The sequence below is a fragment of the Coregonus lavaretus genome (assembly GCF_964263955.1).
Source record: "Coregonus lavaretus genome assembly, chromosome: 23".
NCBI classification, from domain to species: domain Eukaryota; kingdom Metazoa; phylum Chordata; class Actinopteri; order Salmoniformes; family Salmonidae; genus Coregonus; species Coregonus lavaretus.
The window spans coordinates 7339065-7365809 of record NC_140010.1 but is presented as its reverse complement, the minus strand read 5'-3'; the positions used below and the strand labels follow the sequence as shown (position 1 = coordinate 7365809).

The 26745-nt window shown below is 43.8% G+C and overlaps 2 protein-coding genes across 2 annotated transcripts; both read left to right on the top strand.

Annotated features, from left to right (window-relative positions):
* Nucleotides 1–823: 823 nt before the first annotated feature.
* Nucleotides 824–5229, top strand: armc6 (armadillo repeat containing 6). The gene is made up of 8 exons (XM_084188159.1): nucleotides 824–864; nucleotides 1196–1358; nucleotides 1507–1583; nucleotides 1739–2297; nucleotides 2423–2568; nucleotides 3036–3167; nucleotides 3288–3425; nucleotides 3968–5229. The coding sequence occupies exons 2-8, from the start codon at nucleotides 1238–1240 to the stop codon at nucleotides 4181–4183; spliced, it is 1389 nt and encodes a 462-aa protein (XP_084044285.1). The 5' UTR covers nucleotides 824–864; nucleotides 1196–1237; the 3' UTR covers nucleotides 4184–5229.
* Nucleotides 5230–6550: 1321 nt separating this feature from the next.
* On the top strand, nucleotides 6551–26536 carry slc25a42 (solute carrier family 25 member 42). Its single transcript, XM_084188324.1, has 8 exons — nucleotides 6551–6933; nucleotides 11885–12052; nucleotides 15383–15497; nucleotides 15601–15626; nucleotides 15767–15933; nucleotides 23179–23295; nucleotides 25111–25262; nucleotides 25530–26536. Exons 2-8 carry the CDS (start codon nucleotides 11969–11971, stop codon nucleotides 25853–25855), a joined length of 987 nt encoding a protein of 328 aa, XP_084044450.1. The 5' UTR covers nucleotides 6551–6933; nucleotides 11885–11968; the 3' UTR covers nucleotides 25856–26536.
* The last annotated feature ends 209 nt before the right edge of the window (nucleotides 26537–26745 follow it).

Here is a 26745-nt window from a genome sequence, read left to right as displayed (position 1 = left end):
GAAACCACATGTTTGACTCCATTCCATCTTTTCCATTTCAGCCATTACAATGAGCCCGTCCTCCTATAGCTCATCCCACCAGCATCCTCTGGAAGGAATTATCTGTAATTATTTTTGTATTTTATTAGGGATCCCCATTAGCTGCTGCCAAAGCAACAGCTACTCTTCCTGGGGTCCAAACACATTAAGACACTTATATTACACATAAAACAAAAGATAAAACAGTACATCATATAACACTGTCACACCACCACATATCCACAACACAAAATGTATGATACCACTATACAACAATATTACAATGTACGTGTGTGTAGAGTGTGTGTGCTAGCGCCTGTGTGCGTATGCGTGTGTCTGTACCTGTGTGTGTCTCTTCACAGTCCCCGCTGTTCCATAAGATGTATTTTTATCTGTTTTTTAAATCTGATTCTACTGCTTGCATCAGTTACCTGATGTGGAATAGAGTTCCATGTAGTCATGGCTCTATGTAGTGCTGTGTGCCTCCCATAGTCTGTTCTGGACTTGGGGATTGTGAAGAGACCTCTGGTGGCATGTCTTGTGTTGTATGCATGGCTGTCCGAGCTGTGTGCTAGTAGTTTAATCGGTGCATTCAGCTTGTCAACACCTCTCACATCTGTTGGCATTTATAAAATTGTACCAAAACGTCCTGTTTCCATCACAGCTGTTGCAAATATATATATATATTTTACATGGTATGACTTTACTCACATAAAAACTGTGGACTCTCGGCGGTTCTAGTCTGACTCTTCTCCCTCCCACTTCACTCCTCGACATTCGTCTACAATCGGTTGCCTTACCACTCAAACGCGCCCATTATCAGCAGCACAGCCACACTGGGCGGTGGTAAGTGATAAATGATCTATTATTTTGTGAAGTTCCCGTTAATTTCATTTTAAGTAAACACATTAGAAACGTATGTCTAAACGTCTTCTTAAAGCATCTCAGCTGTCTGAAAAATAGTTCGCTAGATACCGGTATCTATCTCTGTGTGCTGATGGCTAAGTTGAGCTAGCTAGCTAGCTAGGGGTGTAGCTAGCTGGGAAGCTTGCTATCTTTGAGCAGCCGGTTGCAATCTCACTTTTATGTGTCACCAGCAACACACAGCCCACAAAAATAATAATGTTGGAGAAGACTGGGTCCTTTCTGATTTTGCAATCGTTTTATTGCATTTCAGTCGTGGTCGTTGTCTCTTCGAGTTGAGCTGAACGTTGCAGACATGGCCTGTCGCAGGATCACACAGGAGACCTTCGATGCGGTGGTCAAGGAAAACATCGAGGAGTTCGACATGGACGCTGCGGAGGCCTTGAGGGAAGCGGTAGAGCAGTTTGAGTCTCAAGGTATAGTAACGTTACATGATTTGATCTGAATCGTAGGAGAAACATGCACGCGTAGTGTAACTCAACCGTATGATAGGCAATGTATAAGATACATCCCTGATCCTGGATAAATCTTCCTTCTCCAATGTTTTGCCTCCGTATTCCCCAGGGGTGGACCTCAGCTGTATAGTGAAAGCTGTGCCGACAGCAGGTGATGACCAAACAGAGGAGCATGAGGTCCTTCAGGTTGGTATGGAATATATTCTGCACTGAAGACAACACAACATAAGTCATCACCACTTGCAGCACTTGTCTCCAATCAATGTTGTAGGTTTACATTTCACAGAAAAGTACAGGATGCCACCCATCATGCCACAGCTCTGTACCGTTTCTATTTACAGGCCCTGGAATCCATTCAAATAGCGTCTGACAATAGTATGGCTGCAGATCTGAAACGCTTCACTGAGCAGTGCTCTCTCGGCTTCGCCCAGAGGCATCTGGCAGCCCAGAAAGATGCCTATCCTACAATCATCTCCTGCTGTAGAAAGACACTGGATGAACAGGAGGCTCTGCTGGCCTCTCTCTCTGCCCTGGCCGCTCTGACAGATGGCCAGCCAGACCTCCTTGACTTGGAGGGCAAGGAGCTCCTTGTGAGCATCCTTGGCATGTACCAGACAGACCCTGCACTGATGTTAGTTGCCATCCGTACGGTACGCCATTGCTGTTTGAAGCACGAGCAGAACAGGCAGGATTTGGTGAAGGCTGGAGTGCTGCCGTTGCTAACCGGCACCATCAAGCGACACACTGGACGCTCCGATCTGGTCAAGGAGGCCTGTAATGCCCTCCGGTACATGACCTTTGACGACGACATAAGAGTTCCTTTTGGACAGGCTCACGAACACGCCAAGATGATTGTTATGGAACACAATGGGTTGAAAGTCATTGTGGAGGCTGCCAAAGGTAATAGAGATGGCCAAAGGAAGATACTAAGAAAGATAATGATAGCTTTGAGTATTTATGATGGTAGATTCACATGTTTTATTCTTGGTGAATCACTTCTTCGCTGTTTATTTTCTCCCTCTCAGCACACCCCGAGAATAGCCCTCTCCTCAGTGTCCTGTGTGCTACTCTGTCCAGCCTGGCCGTGAGGAACGAGTTCTGTCAGGACATCTGTGACCTGGGAGGGTTAAAGTTCATGATGACCCTGCTGGCAGACAGTTATGAGTCCCAGGTAAGTTATGCTGACAAAAGTGCCTCAGACCAGCCTTTTTCAAACCTCTCCTCGGGGACCCCCAGCCGTTCCATGTATTTGAACTATTCCAGAACTAGCATACCTGATTCAACTTGTCATCAAGCCTTTTAGTACTTGAATTGGGGGTGTATTCACTAGGAACCAAATAGAAGCAAATGGAACAGGGAGGGACCTGCCTGAATTTGTCAATTAGAAACACTAGTTTTTGTTGCAAAACCTTTTCCGTTGTGAAACATTTAGCAACTGTTTGCTTTAATGAATACACCCCAGGTGCGCTAGTTCAGGGTTACAACAAAAGGGTGAAATGTCTGCCCCCCCCCCAAACAAACAAAAAAGTCTGCTTCAGACTACATTTCTGTCTTTTTTTGGGGGGGGGGGGGGGGACATTTATATTTTTGACTTGTGGTGATCTGAATTGCTCACTAATTACTTAACTTCCCTTGCAGGAACTCACAAGGCAGGTGCTGAGCGCTCTGAGGGCCATAGCAGGAAATGATGATGTGAAGGATGCTGTCACAAATGCCGGTGGAGTACAGCTCATTGTCATCGCCATGAACAGACACATGGGCAATGCTCAGGTTAGCCTTCCACTTCATGTTGTTGACAGTTCACACGTTTCTTCATAAGTCGTTGATATTGTTTAAACATGTTATATATTTTCGTGGCTTTTATGTTGTGCCCATATCTCCTGTCTGTAGGTCTGTGAGCAGGGCTGTGCTGCTCTCTCTGTGGTTGCTCTGCGCAAACCCAACAACTGCCAAGTCATTATGGAGGAAGGCGGTGCGCTGGCAGCTCTGCTGGCTATGAAGACCCATCCTGATGAGGTCAATGTGCAGGTAATACGAGGATACTGTTGTGGAAATTGTTACACAGGGACACTCGAAGTCAATCTTAAATGAATCATTGTTTATTGTCAGCGCGCTGGAGTGGTGACGTCTGTCAGTCCCGTTAGTTCCCTTATTTACTGACAAGTTATATTTGCATGATTTAGCTTATTCATCATTCATAATTAATGTTTGCTTCATTCATTTGACGACCAATACTGGGTGATGCATGTGACAGACCAGTACCTCACAAGGCTTCTTCTCTCTAAGCTGAGACCGTGAAACAAGGTTCTGGGCGTACTGCCAAATTGCAGATACTGATAGTGAGGATTAGTTCAATCAGTCACTTGCATGAACACAGAAATTGGTTTATAGAAAAGCACAAACATAGAAATTGGTAAATAGAAAAGCACAAACATAAAAATGTCCATCACAATACAAGAAGTAATCAGTTCCCCATCGGCACTACATAGGGCTATAACTGGTGATCAAACCTTTTTTAACCTGCCACCTTTATGTAATACCATATTTCTCTCTCTCTCTCTGTTCCCCAGAAACAGGGATGTATGCTGCTGAGGAACCTAGTGGCACGCATGACTCAATTCAACCAGCCCATCCTGGAGATGGGAGCAGAGGCCCTCATCGCCCAGGCCCTGGCGGCCCACCGGGACTGCGGGGATCTGGCCAAAGCTGCCCTTAGGGACCTTGGCTGCCAGGTGGAGCTCCGAGAGCTGTGGACGGGCAAGAAGGGCAGCCTCACCAGAGATTGACATTAAGGTCTGATAGGCCCTCGGTCACCCACCCTGGTCCGGAGGATGTACAGGATGTGCATGCTTTTGTTCCAGCCCAGCTATAACAACCCTGATTGATCTAATTTACTGCTAATTTGAACAGGACATGTGTGTCAATTCTAGGCTGTAATAAAAGCTTGCACACTCTGCAGCTCTCCAGAACCAGGGTTGGGGACCACTACACTCAGAACACCTGAACACAGTCAATAAAGCCGCTAATCCTAGTGGCCTCCTCAAGTTTCTGATATGCCTGGGAAGCAGAGTTGTATGACGGGGTACAGAGCGGGATAAAGCTGTTGGACTTGTAGTGTTTTTAAATGTATTATTATTTACTGTACATATAATTTTGTTACTTTTTGTAACAAGGTAGTGTTGGAGTGGTTATAAGTTGTATTTTTACTTTTACAGCCATTATGTTTTATCTGCATTTTGTTTGATAAGTATTATATCCTGAAAATGTAGTTTTATTTACTAGGTCTATTATATAGTCTTGAAGTGTACTTAATTGAATGCAGACATGCTTTGTTGCACTCTGTTCTCTCTGTCGGCTTCATTGTAGTGTGACTTTTGCCTGTACTCCCAAATTGTTTCTTTGCTGAGCTGGACCTTTTAGATTTTTATGAGTATAAGTGTTAATTTTTTTTCAAGCATTCCTTAACAATACTCCATGGTTAGATTAAATTAGAAGTGAAGTAATTAAATTCAGGAAGTGATTTGAATTAAACATTTAATAATGGCAAAACTTTTTAAATCGTTTCTCCTTTCGAAGTCATTGAAAATAGGGGCCCTTTTTTCAGTTATTGAATTGGAAATGTAGTTTATTTACTGAATTGACTGACTTCAATTTGACCCCAACCCTTCAACACTTTTACCCTTTTAAGTGTCCCTTTTTAAGTCTACCTGTTAGTCTCCTGTTATAGTAGGAAAGTGGAAATTCTGCTACGTGCCAGTCTTCCTCTTCCGCAGAGAGACCGGCACGTGAACTGAATGTCAAACATTGTATTAAAACCAACAGTCATAATGTGTGCAATTTTTGCTGATCTAAATTACGTAATCTCTTTGCAGCTGCATAATATGAATCTAAAACATTATGAAATCTGATGTGTGTGTGGGTCTGATTTAGACTGCCCAATGGCTTGAGTGTGTTCTACCTACATCTGCGTGTATTCTATTGGTGAAAGCAAAGTAGACACCAGCACACTGGTGAATGCTCATGCGGTGCATCAAGTGCAATGCCTTGACGCACATGGGAGTGAATCCTAACTTCCATTTAAGTTTTTTTAAATTACCTAGTCATGCATTGATGTCAGTAGGAGACTGAGTCAAAATTAATCTTAAATGGAAGTTAAGATTCACCTGTTGATGGACTGCAGAAGCATTCGGCAGTGTGCGGGTGTCTGATTTTCTCTCATGACTTTACCGTTGGCACCCTGCAGCTGAAAGTAGGCTAACTGGATGTGGGTACAGTACCGTACTTCTAAACTGTGTGAGAGTGGTTGAGCTTTGGTGTGTGTATGGGACTCTTCTATGTTTGAGTGAACTAAATAATGTTGTTTACTGAGCTCCCATTGGGAAGTGACAAGAAGGGGATGAGATGTTGTAAAAAAAAATTTTTAGGACATGATTAAGAAAACTGTTCTCTCTGCCCTACAATGATAAACACTTCAGAACCAGTCTGAGGGGTTGCCCAGCGGTCAGGAACACTGGTCACAATAATGTTTACAAACTGTTTCACCCACTTTATATGCATATACTGTATTCTAGTCATGGCTCCAATATAATATATATATACTTTTTTTTTCTGGATTATGTGTATAATTTTTTATTGCTAGGTATTACTGTACTGTTGGAGCTAGAAACAAAAGCATTTTGATGCACCTGCGATAATTGGAAATCTGTGTACTCGACCAGTAAACTTTGATTTGAGGGACTAGGATCAGATGAAGAGGGATAAAACATGTTATGCATGAACTTCATCTCTATATAGGACAGTGCTCTATAATCCTGGTCCTGGAGAGTTTACATGGTGTGCAGGTTTTTTTCCCAGGACTAACACACCTGCTGATCAATTTATCACCTATAAGGGGAACTGAAATTCAGACAATAGAGACATGGCACTTGGTGTTGCACATTGATCATCTGCAGGCAGAACATTAACTTGTGTGCCCTCTTTTGTTATTTGCATGTTTAGTTGCAAAATTCATGGAAGACTCACAAAAACTCCCTATTCACAGCAAAAGCTTTTCGTTTTCGTTGACGCCCCTCAAACGGACCTATCCAAGCATCCGCCACCTCCCAATGACTTCATTTCCCACTATCCCACAGCACTCGCCCTTGCGAACGCTTGCTACGAGCGGTGTCACAACAGATACAAAACAGCGTGGAAGGTGACAGTTTCTAAAGTCATAGTTGAAACAGAAAATAATGTCACAGACAGTGCCTCCAGGATCTAAAGACGTTAGTGACACGAAAGTGTTGAACTTTCAAGAGTTTCTTATTCAAAACGTTGACACACTTTGAACATTGACGTGACTGCTAGCTAGTTAGCTTGCTAACCCTGCTAGCTAAGTTATTTTGGTGTGCAGAATCAGTTCGATAGCCCTCGACAAACTCAAATACGGCGTAGGGTGTAGACTGAGGCTGTCAACTGAAAATATAACTTATGTAAATTAATTTAAAAAGAAGGGAAAACCAGAGGGATCCACAGGGGGTGCTAGGATATCGACAAGGTAAGATATTAATGCTTGTGTATCTGTTTATTGATAACATTAACAAACAGTTGAACCAGTATCGGCATAGAAGGAAACTGGTATCCTGCTATGCCCAGATACTGTTTCAACAACCAGTAGCTAGCTAGCATTATCTGCAGTGGATATATAGAGGTTAGTTAACTTGGCTAGTCACTAGTTAGCTGTCTAGTCTGCTAGTATACATGTATAGATGACACTCCATCAGCACTTCGAGATATTAGCTGATGTAAGAAGGGCTATATAAAATAAAATTGATTGATTGACTCCAGTAATATAAAAGTTGTCCCTCTTTGTCAACTTCTGGTGCCGCTGTCACTGTCTGTGTGCAGCCACCTGTCCAATGTCACTGTTATTTTCTCAAAGTATATGATGTCATCTGATCTGGAAGAATATAGAAATCCTAGCTAACTAATCCTTTGCTTCCTAAATATGAAAGGCTTAGGTAAACATTCTGAATATCCAGGTTACATTTACTATATGGTGTGTAACCAGGTGTTATAGGCCTATATTCCCATATGTTGGACATTTGTAGGTGTGTTGGTACAGAAGGCTAGATGCAGATTGTACAGCAGATATGTGATAACTACAGTGCATTTGGAAAGTATTCAGACCCCTTGACTTTTTCCACATTTTGATATGTTACAGCCTTATTCTAAAATGGATTGAATTGTTTTTTCCCCCCTCATCAATCTACACACAATACCCCACAATGACAAAGAAAAAACAGGGTTAGAATTTGGATGGGGAGCGTCGCTGCACAGCTATTTTCAGGTCTCTCCAGAGATGTTCGATCGGGTTAAAGTCCGGGCTCTGGCTGGGCCACTCAAGGACATTCAGAGACTTGTCCCAAAGCCAGTCCTGTGTTGTCTTGGCTGTGTGCTTAGGGTCGTTGTCCTGTTGGAAGGTGAACCTTCGCCCCAGTCTGAGGTCCTGAGCGCTCTGGAGCAGGTTTTCATCAAGGATCTCTCTGTACTTTGCTCTGTTCATCTTTCCCTCGATCCTGACTAGTCTCCCAGTCCCTGCCGCTGAAAAACATCCCCACAGCACAATGCTGCCACCACCATGCTTCACGTAGGGATGGTGCCAGGGTTCCTCCAGACATGACGCTTAGCTTTCAGGCCAAAGAGTTCAATCTTGGTTTCATCAGACCAGAGGATCTTGTTTCTTGGTTCGTTAAATGCCTTTTGGAAAACTCCAAGCGGGCTGTCATGTGCATTTTACTGAGGAGTGGCTTCCGTCTGGCCACTCTACCATAAAGGCCTGATTGGTGGAGTGCTGCAGAGATGGTTGTCCTTCTGGAAGGTTCTCCCATCTCCACAGAGGAACTCTGGAACTCTTTCAGAGTGACCATTGGGATTTTGGTCACCTCCCTGACCAAGGCCCTTCTCCCCCGATTGCTCAATTTGGCCAGGCGGCCAGCTCTAGGAAGAGTCTTGGTGGTTCCAAACCTCTTCCATTTAAGAATGATGGAGGCAACTGTGTTCTTTGGGACCTTCAATGCTGCAGAAATGTTTTGATACCCTTCCCCAGATCTGTGCCTCCTTCGACCTAATGGCTTGATTTTTGCTCTGACATACACTGTCAACTGTGGGACCTTATATAGACAGTTGTGTGACTTTCCAATTCATGTCCAATCAATTGAATTTACCGCAGGTGGACTCCAATCAAGTTGTAGAAACATCTCAAGGATGATCAATGGAAACAGGATGCACCTGAGCTCAATTTCGAGTCTCATAGCAAAGGGTCTGAGTACTTATGTAAATAAGTTATTTCTGTTTTTAATGTTTAATAAATTTGCAAACATTTCTAAAAACTTGTTTTCACTTTGTCATTATGGGGTATTGTGTGTAGATTGATGAGGAAAATTTTTTATTAACCATTTTAGAATAAGGCTGTAAAGTAACAATGTGGAAAAAGTGAAGGGGTCTGAATACTTTCCGAATGCACTGTATGTTTCCATTACTGGGCGTTACACGTTAACTTATACGAAACGCTGCCATAGATGTTTCAACTGACCTGCTCTTGGCGATACTGTCTATGTTCTCGATTCGGGGGAAAAGTTATCTTTTATAAATGTCCAGTTGCAGAAGTGACCATGTCCAGTCTACGAGAACTCAGAAAGATATTCAATCCATGTTTTGTATTGAGTGAGAAATGCCTCGCGGCCACGTCATGTAGAAATGACTAGTTCCTGCAAAGATGCTGGGAAATCCTAGATGTGCGGCAGCTAAGATGGTGAGGAACCTCCTTGCGTGGTACAAAACATTAGGGCTGGGAATTGACAGGGACTTGCACACCATATGTCTGCTGCAGAGAGACGAGAGAGACGTGAGAAAACGAGTTTTGATCAGTGATGGAAATAAAAGTGCTGAAAACAAATTGGCTTCCTATTTAAAAAGAAGATGGACAACAAGCTATGAGGTGAAAAACTGGAGTTTTGGTGCAGGTACAGCCAACTAGCGCAAAAATAATGTTGCGATATTGTCAAACCGATACGATATAGTGTCAAAAATAATATCCCTATATGTAACAGTTTCGATTTACTGCCATCACTACAAAACATGGATTTAATATCTTTCGGAGATTTCTCTGTTTAAAAAAACAAATTTTTTAACCGATACCTTTTCCCCGAATCGAAAAAGAAGACGGTATCGCCAAGAGCAGGTTAGTTGAAACATCTATGGCGGCATTTTGTATAAGCTAACCTGTTACGCCCAGTAATGGAAACAGTTGTCACATATATGGCATACAATCTGTAGCTACAGGAGTCTAACCTTATCCTAAAGAAACTGATCTTGATTTGTGATCATCCATTCCGGTTTGTATTTAGCTTTTTGCAGCTTGGATCAGATAGACTGGTAGTATTGTAGTGTCCTACCATGGCCTCTCCAGTGGCCTCTAAGCAGCTTTATGGCAAATGCTGTCTTGACTCTTGCAGCCCTATGCTCCAGTTACTTTCCCATGCTAGGTCTAGGATCAGCTCTTTCTAGTACACCAAGCCTGGACCAGTTTAGCGAATAGCCTACTGTACCAACACACCTACCCATGTAAGTCCAATTAAATTGCTATTTAAAAGGATTACTTTGAAATAATTGACTAAAATACAGGCCCTGTGTGGCTCAGTTGGTAGAGCATGGCGCTTGCAACGCCAGGGTTGTGGGTTCGATTCCCACGGGGGGCCAGTATGAAAAAAATAAAATAAAATGTATGCACTCACTAACTGTAAGTCGCTCTGGATAAGAGCGTCTGCTAAATGACTAAAAAGTAAAATGTAAAAAAAATGTACTCCATTGTGACAGATGTGTATGTTCATGACATGTAACGTGACAACCCATGAATGTGTTCCTCAGGTCTCCTGTTGTCATGGCAGAATGCAGCTGACACATCACATTTCATGACTCATGAGCGTACACATCAAACACCATAAAAGCGGTGACAGACAGGAGGGGGCTGTAAGGGGTAGCAGAAGGGGTGAGAGGGAGGGAGGGTGAGGAGAGAGGGGTGGGGGCTGTTTGAGTGCTTTTTCTGGAGTTTGGCATTTGGCCATGCTGTATGGATGCCAACATTAGTTGCCACTGACTACTCAGTCTTCCAACAGACCCCTTTTGTTTGCTCTCTTTCTAGGCTCATCCCTCTTTATACCACTCTTTTCATCCCTCATTCTCCCCGCTATTCCTAAAAGGCGATTCAGTCTGGGTTTCAAGAATGGGTGATTGTGCAGTGTAATGATATCCTCGTCAGAGATGCTTAAGCTTGCTATGTTTCTTCTCTCAGAGTAGGATGAAGTGGAGTCCCTCTGTAGGTATGCAGAGTTTCTTCGGTCTGTCTGACTGCCAATTCCATATTGGAGTTTAGTCACTCGTTTTCACTTTGTCCCCTTTGTTTTTGTTTGCGACAGGACCCTGAGAAGAAAATCGAATAAAAATGTGTGCGTTGATGAGCTTGTCTGGTGTGTGTGTTTGTGCACAATACAAGAGCACGTGTGTGAGCTCACTAAGCTGTGTGTGGTAGGGTTGTAACAATTCCAGTATTGAGATACTCAGAAGTATCGTGGCAAGGAAACATAACAGGAATCAGACTTAACAGTCCTAATGTTGGAAAAAAAACAGCCTCATGTTGTCACATTTGTTAATTTTGCAAATCTGGTATCATAGTATCGTGACGACCCTAGTGTATGGTGGTGTTCTTGAGTGTTCTCTCTGCCTTGGACAGACACCTTTCACCCAGAAAGCAGCAGCAGCTCTGTGCTAGTCCAGAGGTGCTGCTGTTGATGAAATGTTGCCCAGTCACTTATTATAGCCCTGAGATGTAGGGCAGACAGACAGAGGGGTAACTCAAGTAGCCTGTTGCTCTCAAATGTCTCTCTCTTCATTCTTTCAATGGTAACACTCAGTCTGGATACATGTGGTGGAAACTTCAATGTCCCTTCCTTTTATTTAGTTGTCATAAACTCCAAGTAAGATCTTTGTCAAAGCAGTCACGAATGTGTTGAAAACACCATACATCAACACCTTTTCTGTTGATGGCTAAATATAGGGTTAGCCTAGACCACCAACGGTTGTGTAAGGGTGGAACAGAGAGCTCTCTTGACAGGGGCATTACTCCTGAATGCAAAGCCTCTCACAGGGTCTTTATTAATCGGCTCTGATTAGTTAATAATTCACTAATTGAGCTGTCGTCCATGGAGTTCTGCTCTGTTAACCCATTCTTTGTCATGTTATTTGATCCACAGGGATTTGGTGTACTGTAGAAAAGATCTGTTCAGTGGAGTGCTGGGGCATTGGTAATTGTTGTCGTGTGACGTAATTCTAGTGTCTCGACAGTGTTGCATTTCAGCTGACAAACAGTGGCATATCAGTAGAGAGGCATTGACATGATCATTCATGTGTTTTCCCCTGTCTGTTTGTCCCCTGGGCCTTGCCGTCCCTAGTTTCAGGTAGTTGGCGTTGCCGCCCCCCGGTGGCCGGTGTGTATGAGTGTGGGCAGCGGCTGGTGAGCGTCGTAGTCCACGGGGATGGGGAATGGAGTCCAGCAACACCAGGCAACGCCACTCACACAGGGAGAGGTGTTGCCACTGCCCTCCGACACCCAGGCAGAGGTAAGCTGTAGTTCAATGTGTTCATTGGCTGGTACCTGGAGTTTTGCCCCGTCAGGTCATGTGATTAGGAAAAACTCTAACTTTGGCTCTATTATTGACCCAACTCTTAATTCCAATTCCAAGTCCAACCTTTGCAGGTCTACACATTGTTTTGCGTAGGGGCAAGGAGCCGGTTTGAAATATGGCCTTTTTTCCCACCATAACTGTAGCTTCCCATGGCTTTCCTTTGTGTGGAGGAAGGTCATGCCTTAACCTGGCCAAGAGAATAAGTTATTCCGGACTAAAACTGCTTTCTTAATGCAAGACAAACAGTAGGCCTAAACCAAATAACTCAAAGCCATGATATGAGGATATGCATGGCAAAGATAGCCTATATTCTGTATTAGCTCTATTCTGCTCTTTCTCCGCCCTAGTGGTGTACAAGGAGTTTATCATATAGAATATCAAGGTATAGCCTATCTGGTGTTTTTTAGATTGTAGGAGTGATTTAATGCCAGTAACAAGAGACTTCTATGTCCAAACAGGGCCTCATTCTTCCATCTTGTTTTTCTAATATTGACTTCTAGTCATTCTTGTCAGTACTTATTTTATTTTATGACTCATCGTCAGGGTCGGCTATCTTTTCTCATCACACACACACACACAGTCGACACACACTGGCCTATCTCCCAGCCTCTGACTTTTTCCACTTGAGTGTGTTTGTTTATCCTTACATTGGTCGCTGCGCGAGACGTCTCAGGAATGGAGTGAATGAGGACAGAGGAGAAGAGGAGTGGGATGAGCTGAGCCAGTCCATTCAACTGGACACACAACCTTCTCTCTCTCTCTCTCTCTCTCTCTCTCTCTCTCTCTCTCTCTCTATCTCTCTCTCTCTCTCTCTCTCTCTCTCTCTCTCTCTCTCTCTCTCTCTCTCTCTCTCTCTCTCTCTCTCTCTCTCTCTCTCTCTCTCTCTCTCTCTCTCTCTCTCTCTCTCTCTCTCTCTCTCTCTCTCTCTCTCTCTCTCTCTCTCTCTCTCTCTCTCTCTCTCTCAGACACTCAGTCAGTCAGTCAGTCAGTCACTCTCTCTGCTCTCGCTGGCAGATCATTAGATGGCATAACGGCATTACCATCAGTCCGGTGCTTCAAAGCCTGTGTGGTGAACAAATAGTGTTCCCAAACCGTTTGCTCCTCTAAGAATAGTCCTGTATGCTTAGCTGGGTCGGTCTCTAACCAAGTCTGGGCCCATTTCTAACTTGTTCTCCCTGGACTGAGTGAACAGATGTTGGCCATTATATTATTCTTATGCAAGCTAAGTTTAATGATCTACTGCAACTCAAACAAGGCTTGGTTTAGCAAGGGACATGCTTGGTTTAGCTAGGAAGAGGCTTGGTTTAGCTAGGAAGAGGCTTGGGATAGGCTTGGTTTAGCTAGGGACAGGCTTGGTTTAGCTAGGAAGAGGCTTGGTTTAGCTAGGGAGAGGCTTGGGATAGGCTTGGTTTAGCTAGGGATAGGCTTGGTTTAGCTAGGGACAGGCTTGGTTTAGCTAGGGACAGGCTTGGTTTAGCTAGGGAGAGGCTTGGGATAGGCTTGGTTTAGCTAGGGATAGGCTTGGTTTAGCTAGGGACAGGCTTGGTTTAGCTAGGGAGAGGCTTGGTTTTGCTAGGGAGAGGCTTGGTTTTGCTAGGGACAGGCTTGGTTTAGCTAGGTAGAGGCTTGGTTTAGCTAGGGACATGCTTGGTTTAGCTAGGGACAGGCTTGGTTTAGCTAGGAAGAGGCTTGGTTTAGCTAGGGAGAGGCTTGGTTTTGCTAGGGAGAGGCTTGGTTTTGCTAGGGAGAGGCTTGGTTTTGCTAGGGACAGGCTTGGTTTAGCTAGGGACATGCTTGGTTTTGCTAGGGAGAGGCTTGGTTTTGCTAGGGAGAGGCTTGGTTTAGCTAGGGAGAGGCTTGGTTTTGCTAGGGAGAGGCTTGGTTTAGCTAGGAAGAGGCTTGGTTTAGCTAGGAAGAGGCTTGGTTTAGCTAGGGAGAGGCTTGGGATAGGCGTGGTTTTGCTAGGGAGAGGCGTGGTTTTGCTAGGGAGAGGCGTGGTTTTGCTAGGGAGAGGCGTGGTTTTGCTAGGGACAGGCGTGGTTTTGCTAGGGACAGGCGTGGTTTTGCTAGGGACAGGCGTGGTTTTGCTAGGGACAGGCGTGGTTTTGCTAGGGACATGCTTGGTTTAGCTAGGGAGAGGCTTGGTTTAGCTAGGGACAGGCTTGGTTTAGCTAGGGACAGGTTTAGTTTAGCTAGGGAGAGGCTTGGATATGCTTGGTTTAGCTAGGGACAGGCTTGGTTTAGCTAGGGACAGGCTTGGTTTAGCTAGGGACAGGCTTGGTTTTGCTAGGGAGAGACTTGGTTTTGCTAGGGAGAGGCTTGGTTTAGCTAGGGAGAGGCTTGGTTTAGCTAGGGAGAGGCTTGGTTTAGCTAGGGAGAGGCTTGGTTTAGCTAGGGAGAGGCTTGGTTTAGCTAGGGAGAGGCTTGGTTTTGCTAGGGAGAGGCTTGGTTTTGCTAGGGAGAGGCTTGGTTTTGCTAGGGAGAGGCTTGGTTTTGCTAGGGAGAGGCTTGGTTTAGCTAGGGAGAGGCTTGGTTTAGCTAGGGAGAGGCTTGGTTTAGCTAGGGAGAGGCTTGGTTTAGCTAGGGAGAGGCTTGGTTTTGCTAGGGAGAGGCTGTGGAACCAGGCCTGGTCTGCTGTCCTGCATGTAGGGACATGAAGATGGATAACTACATTATAACAGGGAGGGGTGGCATGCAGGCATGGAATAACCCAATTAAACAGCCTGAGGGTGTTTGGACTTGCTGAGTTACGACATGTGTTTTTAAAATGGGCGGCAGGTAGCTTAGTGGTTAAGAGCGTTGTGCCAGTAACCGAAAGGTCGCTGGTTCTAATCCCCGAGCCGACTAGGTGAAAAATCTGTCGATGTGCCCTTGAGCAAGGCACTTAACCCTAATTGCTCCTGTAAGTCGCTCTGGATAAGAGCGTCTGCTAAATGACCAATTATTTAATTATTATAAAATGTTAACAAGATGCCTTTATTGGATTAGGTTTAGTTTTGAATTAATTAATCAAGGCACTCCCCGGCAGGGAAATGTTGTTGATCTCGTAAAATCTGAATAAATCTTCATCTTCCTTAAATCTTGTTTTTCCACCAACACAGTCATATACATTGTTTTGTATGGAAACTCTTACTACTTATGCATAGGCCTACATTGACTACTTATTCATAATGTATTTGTTTTTGTTAGTAAATATCAATTGATTGACATCTTTTGGTCATGTTTGTACCCTCCTGCTTTCCGCCCGTCCATCTGTCTGTGCAGGGTCTGAAGCCCCAGACGCGGTCCGTGGTTAACTCCCTCCTCTCAGGGGCCTTAGCTGGAGCCTTGGCCAAAACAGCCGTGGCCCCGCTGGATAGAACCAAGATCATCTTCCAAGGTAGGCGGCAACACATCTCACATGCTTTTGGAATAGTGAGGATTCAATTATTTTTTTATTTTCAATGTCATACATTTTTGTCTATTTATTTCCTTCATTTTAGTGTCCTCAGCAAGATTCTCTGCCAAGGTGAGTTGTTTAACCCATGTACTGTATAACATTCATTTGATGATGATTCATAATTCACCTTTGTGATGATTGCGATACTGTTGATGATGATGCTGTTTATGATGATGAGAATGAACCCCATGCTGTTGGTCCACCCCCAGGAGGCGTACAGGTTGATCTATCGGACCTACCTGAAGGATGGCTTCCTCAGCCTATGGAGGGGCAACTCTGCCACCATGGTGCGGGTCATCCCGTACGCTGCCATTCAGTTCTGTGCCCACGAGCAGTACAAGAGACTACTGGGAGGATACTTCGGCTTCCAGGGCAAGTGAGTACCCATCCATATACAGTGAAGGAAAACAGTATTTGATCCCCCTGTAGCCAGCTAGCTACAGTGCATTCGGAAAGTATTCAGACCCCTTGACTTTTTCCACATTGTGTTACGTTACAGCCTTATTCTAAAATTGATTAAAAAAACAAAAATGTCCTCATCAATCTACACACAATACCCCATAATGACAAAGCGAAAAACAGGTTTTTAGAAATTTTTGCAAATGTATTGCAAATAAAAAACAGAACTTATTTACGTAAGTATTTAGAGCCTTTGCTTTGAGACTTGAAATTGAGCTCAGGTGCATCCTGTTTCCATTGATCATCCTTGAGGTGTTTCATCAACTTGATTGGAGTCCACCTGTGGTAAATTCAATTGATTGGACATGATTTGGAAAGGCACACACCTGTCTATAAGGTCCCACAGTTGACAGTGCATGTCAGAGCAAAAACCAAGCCATGAGGTCGAAGGAATTGTCCGTAGAGGTCCGAGACAGGATTGTGTCTGCAGCATTGAAGGTCCAAGAACCCGATGGTCACTCTGATAGAGCTCCAGTGTTCCTCTTGAGATGGGAGAAGCTTCCAGAAGGACAATCATCTCTGCAGCAGTCTACCAATCAGGCCTTTATTGTAGAGTGGCCAGGCGGAAGCCACTCTTCAGTAAAAGGCAAATGACAGCCCGCTTGGAGTTTTCCAAAAGGCACCTCAGACCATGAGAAACAAGATTTTCTGGTCTGATGAAACCAAGATTGAACTCTTTGGCCTGAATGCCAATCGTCACATCTGGAGGAAATCTGGCACCATCCCTACGGTGAAGCATGGTGGTGGCAGTATCATGCTGTGGGGATGTTTTTCAGGGACTGGGAGACTAGTCAGGATCAAGGGAAAGGTGAACGAAGCAAAGTACAGAGAGATCCTTGATGAAAACCTGCTCCAGAGCGCTCAGGACCTTGGACTGGGGCGACAGTTCACCTTCCAACAGGACAACAACCCTAAGTACATAGCCAAAGCAGGAGTGGCATCGGGACAAGTCTCTGAATGTCCTTGAGTTGGCCAGCCAGAGCCCGGACTTGAAGCTGATCGAACAGCTCTGGAGAGACCTGAATATAGCTGTGCGGGGGGGGGGGGGGACACTGGAAATTAATACAAAAAACAACGTTTTAAGTTAAATATTAGCTTTTGTCTGAAGCCGAAAAAGACATGACATTCAAACGCTAATTTGACCTATGCACTAACAAGGCTTTTCAGCAAAAGCAGGTTGACTATTGCTAGAGTACTGTAGCTTTATTAATCTACTGTATTTCAACAACAGATGTACTCACGTTGGATGGGTTGATTTAAACTGTCATGGTCAAAACATGTTGATACAACAGTAGCTAAGATGAGGAGAAGTCTGTCCGTAAATAAAGCGCTGCTCTGCCTTTTTAACAACACTATCAACAAGGCAGGTCCTAAAGGCTCTAGTTTTGTTGCACCTGGACTACTGTTCAGTCGTGTGGTCAGGTGGCACAAAGGGGGACCTCGGAAAAATTACAATTGGCTCAGATCAGTGCAGCTGGCCCTTAAATGTACACGGAGAGCTAACATTAATAGCTGTAAATCTCTCATGGTCCAAAGTGGAGGAGAGATTGATATCACTATTTGTATTTGTGAGAAGTATTGACATGTTGAATGCACCGAACTGTCTGTTTAAACATCTAGCATACAGCTGACAGCCATGCATACTCCACAAACATGCCACCAAAGGTCTCTTCACAATCCCTAAGTCAAGAACAGACTATGGGAGGCGCACAGTACTACATAGAGCCATGGCTACATGGAACTCTATTCCACATCAGGTAACTGATGCAAGCAGTAGAATCAGATTTTTTAAAAACATATAAAAATACACCTTATGGAACAGCGGGGACTGTGAAGCGACACGCACACACAGAGGCACACACAGAGGCACAGACACACATACAGATGATAAGACACTCACTACACACACGTACAGTTGAAGTCGGAAGTTTACATACACTTAGGTTGGAGTCATTAAAACTTGTTTTTCAACCACTCCACAAATTTCTTGTTAACAAACTGTCGGTTAGGACATCTTCTTTGTGCATGACACAAGTAATTTTTCCAACAATTGTTTACAGACAGATTATTTCACTTATAATTCACTGTATCACAATTCCAGTGGGTCAGAAGTTTACATACACTAAGTTGACTGTGCCTTTTAAACAGCTTGGAAAATTCCAGAAAATGATGTCATGGCTTTAGAAGCTTCTGATAGGCTAATTGACATCATTTGAGTCAATTGGAGGTGTACCTGTGGATGTATTTCAATGCTTACCTTCAAACTCAATGCCTCTTTGCTTGACATCATGGGAAAATCAAAAGAAATCAGCCAAGACCTCAGAAAAACAATTGTAGTCCTCCACAAGTCTGGTTCATCCTTGGGAGCAATTTCCAAACGCCTGAAGGTACCACGTTCATCTGTACAAACAATAGTACGCAAGTATAAGCACCATGGGACCACGCAGCCGTCATACCGCTCAGGAAGGAGACGCATTCTGTCTCCTAGAGATAATAATAAATAATAATATGCCATTTAGCAGACGCTTTTATCCAAAGCGACTTACAGTCATGCGTGCATACATTTTTGTGTATGGGTGGTCCCGGGGATCGAACCCACTACCTTGGCGTTACAAGCGCCGTGCTCTACCAGCTGAGCTACAGAGGACCACGGGTACTTTGGTGCTTTGGTGCGAAAAGTGCAAATCAATCCCAGAACAACAGCAAAGGACCTTGTGAAGATGCTGGAGGAAACAGGTACAAATTATCTATACCCACAGTAAAACTAGTCCTATATCGACATAACCTGAAAGGCCGCTCAGCAAGGAAGAAGCCACTGCTCCAAAACCACTATTAAAAAGATAGACTACGGTTTGCAACTGCACATGGGGAGAAAGATCGTACTTTTTGAGAAATGTCCTCTGGTCTGAGGATACAAACATAGAACTGTTTGGCCATAATGACCATCGTTATGTTTGGAGGAAAAAGGGGGGGACTTGCAAGCCGAAGAACACCATCACAACCGTGAAGCACGGGGGTGGCAGCAATCATGCTGTGGGGGTGCTTTGCTGCAGGAGGAACTGGTGCACTTCACAAAATAGATGGCATCATGAGGAAGGAAAAGTATGTGTAAATATTGAAGCAACATCTCAAGACATCAGTCAGGAAGTTAAAGCTTGGTCGCAAATGGGTCTTCCAAATGGACAATGACCTTCCAAAGTTGTGGCAAAATGGCTTAAGGCCAACAAACTCAAGGTATTGGAGTGGCCAATACAAAGCCCTGACCTCAATCCTATTGATCATTTGTGGGCAGAACTGAAAAAGCGTGTGCGAGCAAGGAGGCCTACAAACCTGATGTTTGTATGTAAACTTCTGAATTCAACTGTACACGTGGATTTTGTATTGTAGATATGTGATAGTAGAGTAGTGGCCTGAGGGAACATGATTAATGTGTTGTGAAAAGTGTTATGAAATGTAATGTTATGTAATATTTTAAATTGTGTACAACTGCCTTAATGTTGCTGGACCCCAGGAAGAGTAGCTGCTGCCTTGGCAGGAACTAATGGGGATCCTTAATAAATACAAAGTAGGATTCAAACCTTTTCTCAAACAGCCCAATACATACTCCTAGAGTAGGTTTACCACATTAATGTACTTGGTCATGTCAAATAGTTTTTTCATGTAAGACACACATGCAATCTTGATCTTGATCAAATCTTGATATATTGGTTCTTAAAGTGTCAATCGGCATTTCAAAGAACAACAAAGCCAACACCCTGCCACTGTTTTGGTAAAAAGCTGAAGAATAGGGGTGGTGGATAAACATCTTTATTTCATTCAAGTCTCAGTTTTGGATTATTATTTTATTTTTATTTTTTGACAGTGTGCGGGGCTCCATCTCTTCCAGAATTGGGGGTGGAGAAATGTAACCATTCTGAAATTCATCGGTAGAGCTATGGATACAAAATGACAATTTAAACCATATTCAGAGGCTAAACAGTTTTTGTCTAAAATTACATTGTTTGCAACAGTTGAGTAAAACAAGCATATATTTTGGGTTCTGATTGGGTATGACAATTGGACTAAGCTCATGAGGCATTTATTATATAAGTTACATTCTTCAAGAATCAATGGGTGTGTGTGTGTAATTTAAAAGTAAAATAGTTAATGAAGCAATCACAGATTGACCCTTTAAAAACTTAAATCGAGTAGTGGTTTAACTGAATGACTACCGAGACAGAATATAATGAGGAATTTTATTGAATAGTTTTGGTTAGGCCTCGTCTCCGAGGAATGCTCCCCAGAGCCAGATGCTGATGACGGGTTGCCCTATGCTGGGCAGCAGGCATCGAAACCTGCCTGCTGGGGGAAAGGAGTTTCAATGACGGGCCTTAAGGTTATTATGCTGGTGGTGGTGGGGAGGTGGAAGGTCGTTGGAAGACTGTTGCTGCAAAACAACAAGTGGGAGACTCAAGGTTCGAGTTGACATATAAATACTCCCCTAGAGTCATGCCCATTGGTTGAAAGAAAGGATAGTGATTATTCACGAGTGAGCCAATAGGTTAATCAGCAACCATGGTGGAATTGCCAGGAAGAGAGATATGGCGCTAAGCTGACGAGGTAACATTATGACACTATCCTATATATACAGTGGGGGGAAAAAAAGTATTTAGTCAGCCACCAATTGTGCAAGTTCTCCCACTTAAAAAGATGAGAGAGGCCTGTAATTTTCATCATAGGTACACGTCAACTATGACAGACAAAATAATAATATAATAATAATATGCCATTTAGCAGACGCTTTTATCCAAAGCGACTTACAGTCATGTGTGCATACATTTTTACGTATGGGTGGTCCCGGGGATCGAACCCACTACCCTGGCGTTACAAGAGCCATGCTCTACCAAATGAGCTACAGAGGACCACAGGATTAAAAAATGATCCTGAAATCTGAAATCCAGAAAATCACATTGTAGGATTTTTTATGAATTTATTTGCAAATTATGGTGGAAAATAAGTATTTGGTCAATAACAAAAGTTTCTCAATACTTTGTTATATACCCTTTGTTGGCAATGACACAGGTCAAACGTTTTCTGTAAGTCTTCACAAGGTTTTCACACACTGTTGCTGGTATTTTGGCCCATTCCTCCATGCAGATCTCCTCTAGAGCAGTGATGTTTTGGGGCTGTCGCTGGGCAACACGGACTTTCAACTCCCTCCAAAGATTTTCTATGGGGTTGAGATCTGGAGACTGGCTAGGCCACTCCAGGACATTGAAATGCTTCTTACGAAGCCACTCCTTCGTTGCCCGGGCGGTGTGTTTGGAATCATTGTCATGCTGAAAGACCCAGCCACGTTTCATCTTCAATGCCCTTGCTGATGGAAGGAGGTTTTCACTCAAAATCTCACGATACATGGCCCCATTCATTCTTTCCTTTACACGGATCAGTCGTCCTGGTCCCTTTGCAGAAAAACAGCCCCAAAGCATGATGTTTCCACCCCCATGCTTCACAGTAGGTATGGTGTTCTTTGGATGCAACTCAGCATTCTTTGTCCTCCAAACACGACGAGTTGAGTTTTTACCAAAAAGTTATATTTTGGTTTCATCTGACCATATGACATTCTCCCAATCCTCTTCTGGATCATCCAAATGCACTCTAGCAAACTTCAGATGGGCCTGGACATGTACTGGCACTGCAGGATTTGAGTCCCTGGCGGCGTAGTGTGTTACTGATGGTAGGCTTTGTTACTTTGGTCCCAGCTCTCTGCAGGTCATTCACTAGGACCCCCCGTGTGGTTCTGGCATTTTTGCTCACCGTTCTTGTGATCATTTTGACCCCACGGGGTGAGATCTTGCGTGGAGCCCCAGATCGAGGGAGATTATCAGTGGTCTTGTATGTCTTCCATTTCCTAATAATTGCTCCCACAGTTGATTTCTTCAAACCAAGCTGCTTACCTATTGCAGATTCAGTCTTCCCAGCCTGGTGCAGGTCTACAATTTTGTTTCTGGTGTCCTTTGACAGCTCTTTGGTCTTGGCCATAGTGGAGTTTGGAGTGTGACTGTTTGAGGTTGTGGACAGGTGTCTTTTATACTGATAACAAGTTCAAACAGGTGCCATTAATACAGGTAACGAGTGGAGGACAGAGGAGCCTCTTAAAGAAGTTGTTACAGGTCTGTGAGAGCCAGAAATCTTGCTTGTTTGTAGGTGACCAAATACTTATTTTCCACCATAATTTGCAAATAAATTCATAAAAAATCCTACAATGTGATTTTCTGGATTTTTTTTCTCTCAATTTGTCTGTCATAGTTGACGTGTACCTATGATGAAAAGTACAGGCCTCTCTCATCTTTTTAAGTGGGAGAACTTGCACAATTGGTGGCTGACTAAATACTTTTTTCCCCCACTGTACCTGCCATGCTGATGAGTGAGATAGGAAGCGGTGTGAATTATGAATTTACTAGATTAAGGAAAAGTGCGTTACTTCATTGTGTATAACCGGAAACAACTAGCATGTATTGCTTTAAAATATGTTTAAAAGCTGTCAACTACCTTGTCCATTTACCATCTGAGTAGGCTTATGTATTAGGCTAGGTCAAATGTAGGGTTAAGGAGTGGTTTTGCCGACACAGATTACACCTAGTCCTTGACTATAAATCATTTTGTCTGGAGATTTTCAGTTGATCTTACTTTGTAGTCCAGGACTAGGTCTAATCTGTGTCCGGGAAACCCTCCCGATAATGTTTAAATGAGTGGAATGGGATGTCGTCTTGCATGAAAAAACATGTTTACATGACCAATTACATTAATGGGTAAACCTCCTCTAAGAGAATGTATTAGGCTGTTTGAGAGATGGTTTGAATCCTAATCAACCCATCCAATGTGAGTACATCTGTTGTTGAAGCACAGTAGAACAATACAACTACAGTACTCTAGCAGTAGTCAAGATGCTTATGCTGAAAAGCCTTTAGTGCTTAGGTCAAATTAGCTTTTCCATCTCCTGTCTTTTTCGGCTTCAGACAAAAGCTAATATTTCACTTAAAATAGGGTCCTCATAAGCTAACTTGTGGAACACACTGGAAGTGTCTGCTGTTTTCTCCAGGTTTCTCAGGCCTGGCTCAGAGTCTAGGTAGTCAAAGATTGTCAAATCAGGCCCTTATCTATCCTGTGTACTGTGTTCCAGAGCCCTGCCGCCGGTGCCAAGGTTACTGGCGGGTTCCATGGCCGGTACCACAGCTGCCATGCTCACCTACCCTCTGGACATGGTGCGAGCCAGGATGGCCGTCACGCCCAAGGAGATGTAAGACAACTACCCCTACCCCTGAGAGCACGCACACACATACAGGACCAGTCAAAAGTTTGGACACACCTACTCATTCAAGGGTTTTTCTTTATTTGTACTATTTTTTACATTGTAGAATAATAGTGAAGACATCAAAACTATGAAATAACACATATGGAATCATGTAGTAACCAAAAGTGTTTTAACAAATCAAAATATATTTTATATTTGAGATTCTTCAAATAGCCACCCTTTGCCTTGATTTGCACACTCTTGGCATTCTCTCAACCAGCTTCATGAGGTAGTCACCTGGAATGCATTTCAATTAACAGGTGTGCCTTGTTAAAAGTTAATTTGTGGAATTTATTTCCTTCTTAATGTGTTTGAGCCAATCAGTTGTGTTGTGACAAGGTAGGGGGTTATACAGAAGATAGCCCTATTTGGTAAAAGACCAAGTCCATATTATGGCAAGATCAGCTCAAATAAGCAAAGAGAAATGACAGTCCATCATTACGTTAAGACATTAAGTCAGTCAATAGCTCAGTTGGTAGAGCATGGCGCTTGCAAAGCCAGGGTTGTGGGTTTGTTTCCCACAGGGGGCCAGTATGAAAAAATGTATGCACTCACTAACTGTAAGTCGCTCTGGATAAGAGTGTCTGCTAAATGACAAAAATGTCAATACGGAAAATTTCAAGAACTTTGAAAGTTTCTTCAAGTGCAGTCGCAAAAACCATCAAGCGCTATGATAAAACGGGCTCTCATGAGGACCGCCTCAGGAATGGAAGACCCAGATTTACCTCTGATGCAGAGGATAAGTTCATTAGTTACCAGCCTCAGAAATTGCAGCTGAAATAAATGCTTCACAGAGTTCAAGTCACAGACACATCTCAACATCAACTGTTCAGAGGGGACTGTGAACCAGGCCTTCATGGTCGAATTGCTGCAAAGAAACCACTACTAAAGGACACCAATAAGAAGAAGAGACCTACTTGGGCCAAGAAACACGAGCAATGGACATTAGACCGGTTGAAATTTGTCCTTTGGTCTGGAGTCCAAATTGGAGATTTTTGGTTCCAACCGCCGTGTCTTTGTGAGACGCGGTGTGGGTGAATGGATGATCTCCGCATGTGTAGTTCCCACCGTAAAGCATGGAGGATGTGGTGTTATGGTGTGGGGGTGCTTTGCTGGTGACACTGTCTGTGAATTTATTTAGAATTCAAGTCACACTTAACCAGCATGGCTACCACAGCATTCTGCAGCGATACGCCATCCCATCTGGTTTGGGCTTAGTGGGACTATAATTTGTTTTTCAACAGGACAATGACCCAACACACCTCCAGGCTGTGTAAGGGCTATATTACAAAGAAGGAGAGTGATGGAGTGCTGCATCAGATGACCTGGCCTCCACAATCCCCCGACCTCAACCCAATTGAGATGGTTTGGGATGAGTCGGACGGCAGAGTGAAGGAAAAGCAGCCAACAAGTGCTCAGCATATGTGGGAACTCCTTCAAGACTGTTGGAAAAGCATTCCAGGTGAAGCTGGTTGAGAGAATACCAAGAGTGTGCAAAGCTGTCATCAAGGCAAAGGGTGGCTATTTGAAGAATCTAAAATATAAAATATATTTTGATTTGTTTAACACTTTTTTGGTTACTACATTATTCCATATGTGTTATTTCATAGTTTTGATATCTTCACTATTATTCTACAATGTAGAAAATAGTAAAAATAAAGAAAAACCCTTGAATGAGTAGGTGTGTCCAAACACACACACACACACACAGTTTGTGGTGCTGCGAATAACTCACACTTTAAATCTCCCCCCCACACTCAGGTACAGTAACATCATCCATGTGTTTGTGCGCATCTCTCGTGAGGAGGGTTTGAAGACGCTGTACCGTGGTTTCACCCCCACCATACTGGGCGTGGTGCCCTACGCTGGACTCAGCTTCTTCACCTATGAGACACTCAAGAAAATGCATGCAGGTACTGTAGTGTCTCAGCTGTCTATCTGTCTGTCTGTCTTGTTTAGTCTGTCTGTCTCTCTATCAGCATACAGTGCATAGCTATATGTAAATATAAGGTTTCCTACTATGAACCCTGTCTCACCCATCCCTGTATCTCTCTCTCTCTCACCCACTCCCTCACTCTCACCCACTCCCTCCCTCCCTCTCACCCACTCCCTCACTCTCACCCACTCCCTCCCTCTCACCCACTCCCTCCCTCTCTCTCAACCACTCCCTCACTCTCCAGAGCGGAGCGGTCGCCCCCAGCCCTACTCGTACGAGCGGCTGGTGTTCGGGGCATGCGCAGGTCTCCTGGGCCAGTCGGCCTCCTACCCGCTGGATGTGGTGCGGCGGCGCATGCAGACGGCGGGCGTGACGGGGCACACCTACGGCACCATCATGGGTACCATGCGGGACATTGTGGCGGAGGAGGGCGTGGTGCGGGGCCTCTACAAGGGCCTCAGTATGAACTGGGTCAAAGGGCCCATCGCCGTGGGGATCAGCTTCACCACCTTTGACATGATGCAGATCCTACTGAGGAAGCTGTACCAGCTGAGGTATAATAACAGGTAACCACTTGGGAGAGAGAAGGAAAAGGCCACGGCGGGAGACGATAGAGCAACTGTCCTGCTATTATGAGAACCTCAGCACAAACGAAGTGAAGGCCAGGATGAGAAAAACGTTATCTTTCTAGAGTCAAGGCATGATGGACTGGGGAGTGTGTGATTGAGTGATCCAGGTCAGCACAGTGGACACACACACACACACACACACACCGTGTGCAAAATGAATGTTTGCACAATATTTTTTGTGTCGTCTTCAAATGTGTGTACGTACATGGAGGCAGGAAGTCTCATAAGATGTACACTATCGTCCTGTACGTTGTGTTCAAATGCAATATGCTCAGTTATTTAATGTGTGTAAATATTCACACAAAATGCACAGTGGTCTACAGATGTAAAGGACAAGTCCAGGCTACCTGTGTGTTTGTGTGTGTGAGACTGTGACAGACAATGCACACCTTCCGGGTTGCTCCCTTGCCTTGTGTCCCTATTTGAAGAGGGGACCTTCCAACAATCTGGATCAAATTACTTGTTCCTATCTATCTCTTTCCACATGAGTTGGATTTGACTTTTATCAAACGACAATGTGCCCCCATGAGATTTAGTTTTGTTTGGTTGATGATTTTTGTGTAATGAGTTATACCAAAGCATATACAAGAGGGCCATTGTAATTAATAAGATGAATTATGACTAGAGAAGATTGATATTAATATCGTTTTTTTGGTACAGTGAACTTCTCAGAGAAAATATACACTGAGTGTACAAAACATTTCCATAACATAGACTGACCAGGTGAATCCAGGTGCAAAGCTATATGATCCCTTATTGATGTCACTTATTACATCCACTTCAATCAGTGTAGTTGAAGGGGAGGAGACAGGTTAATTAAGGATTTTTAAG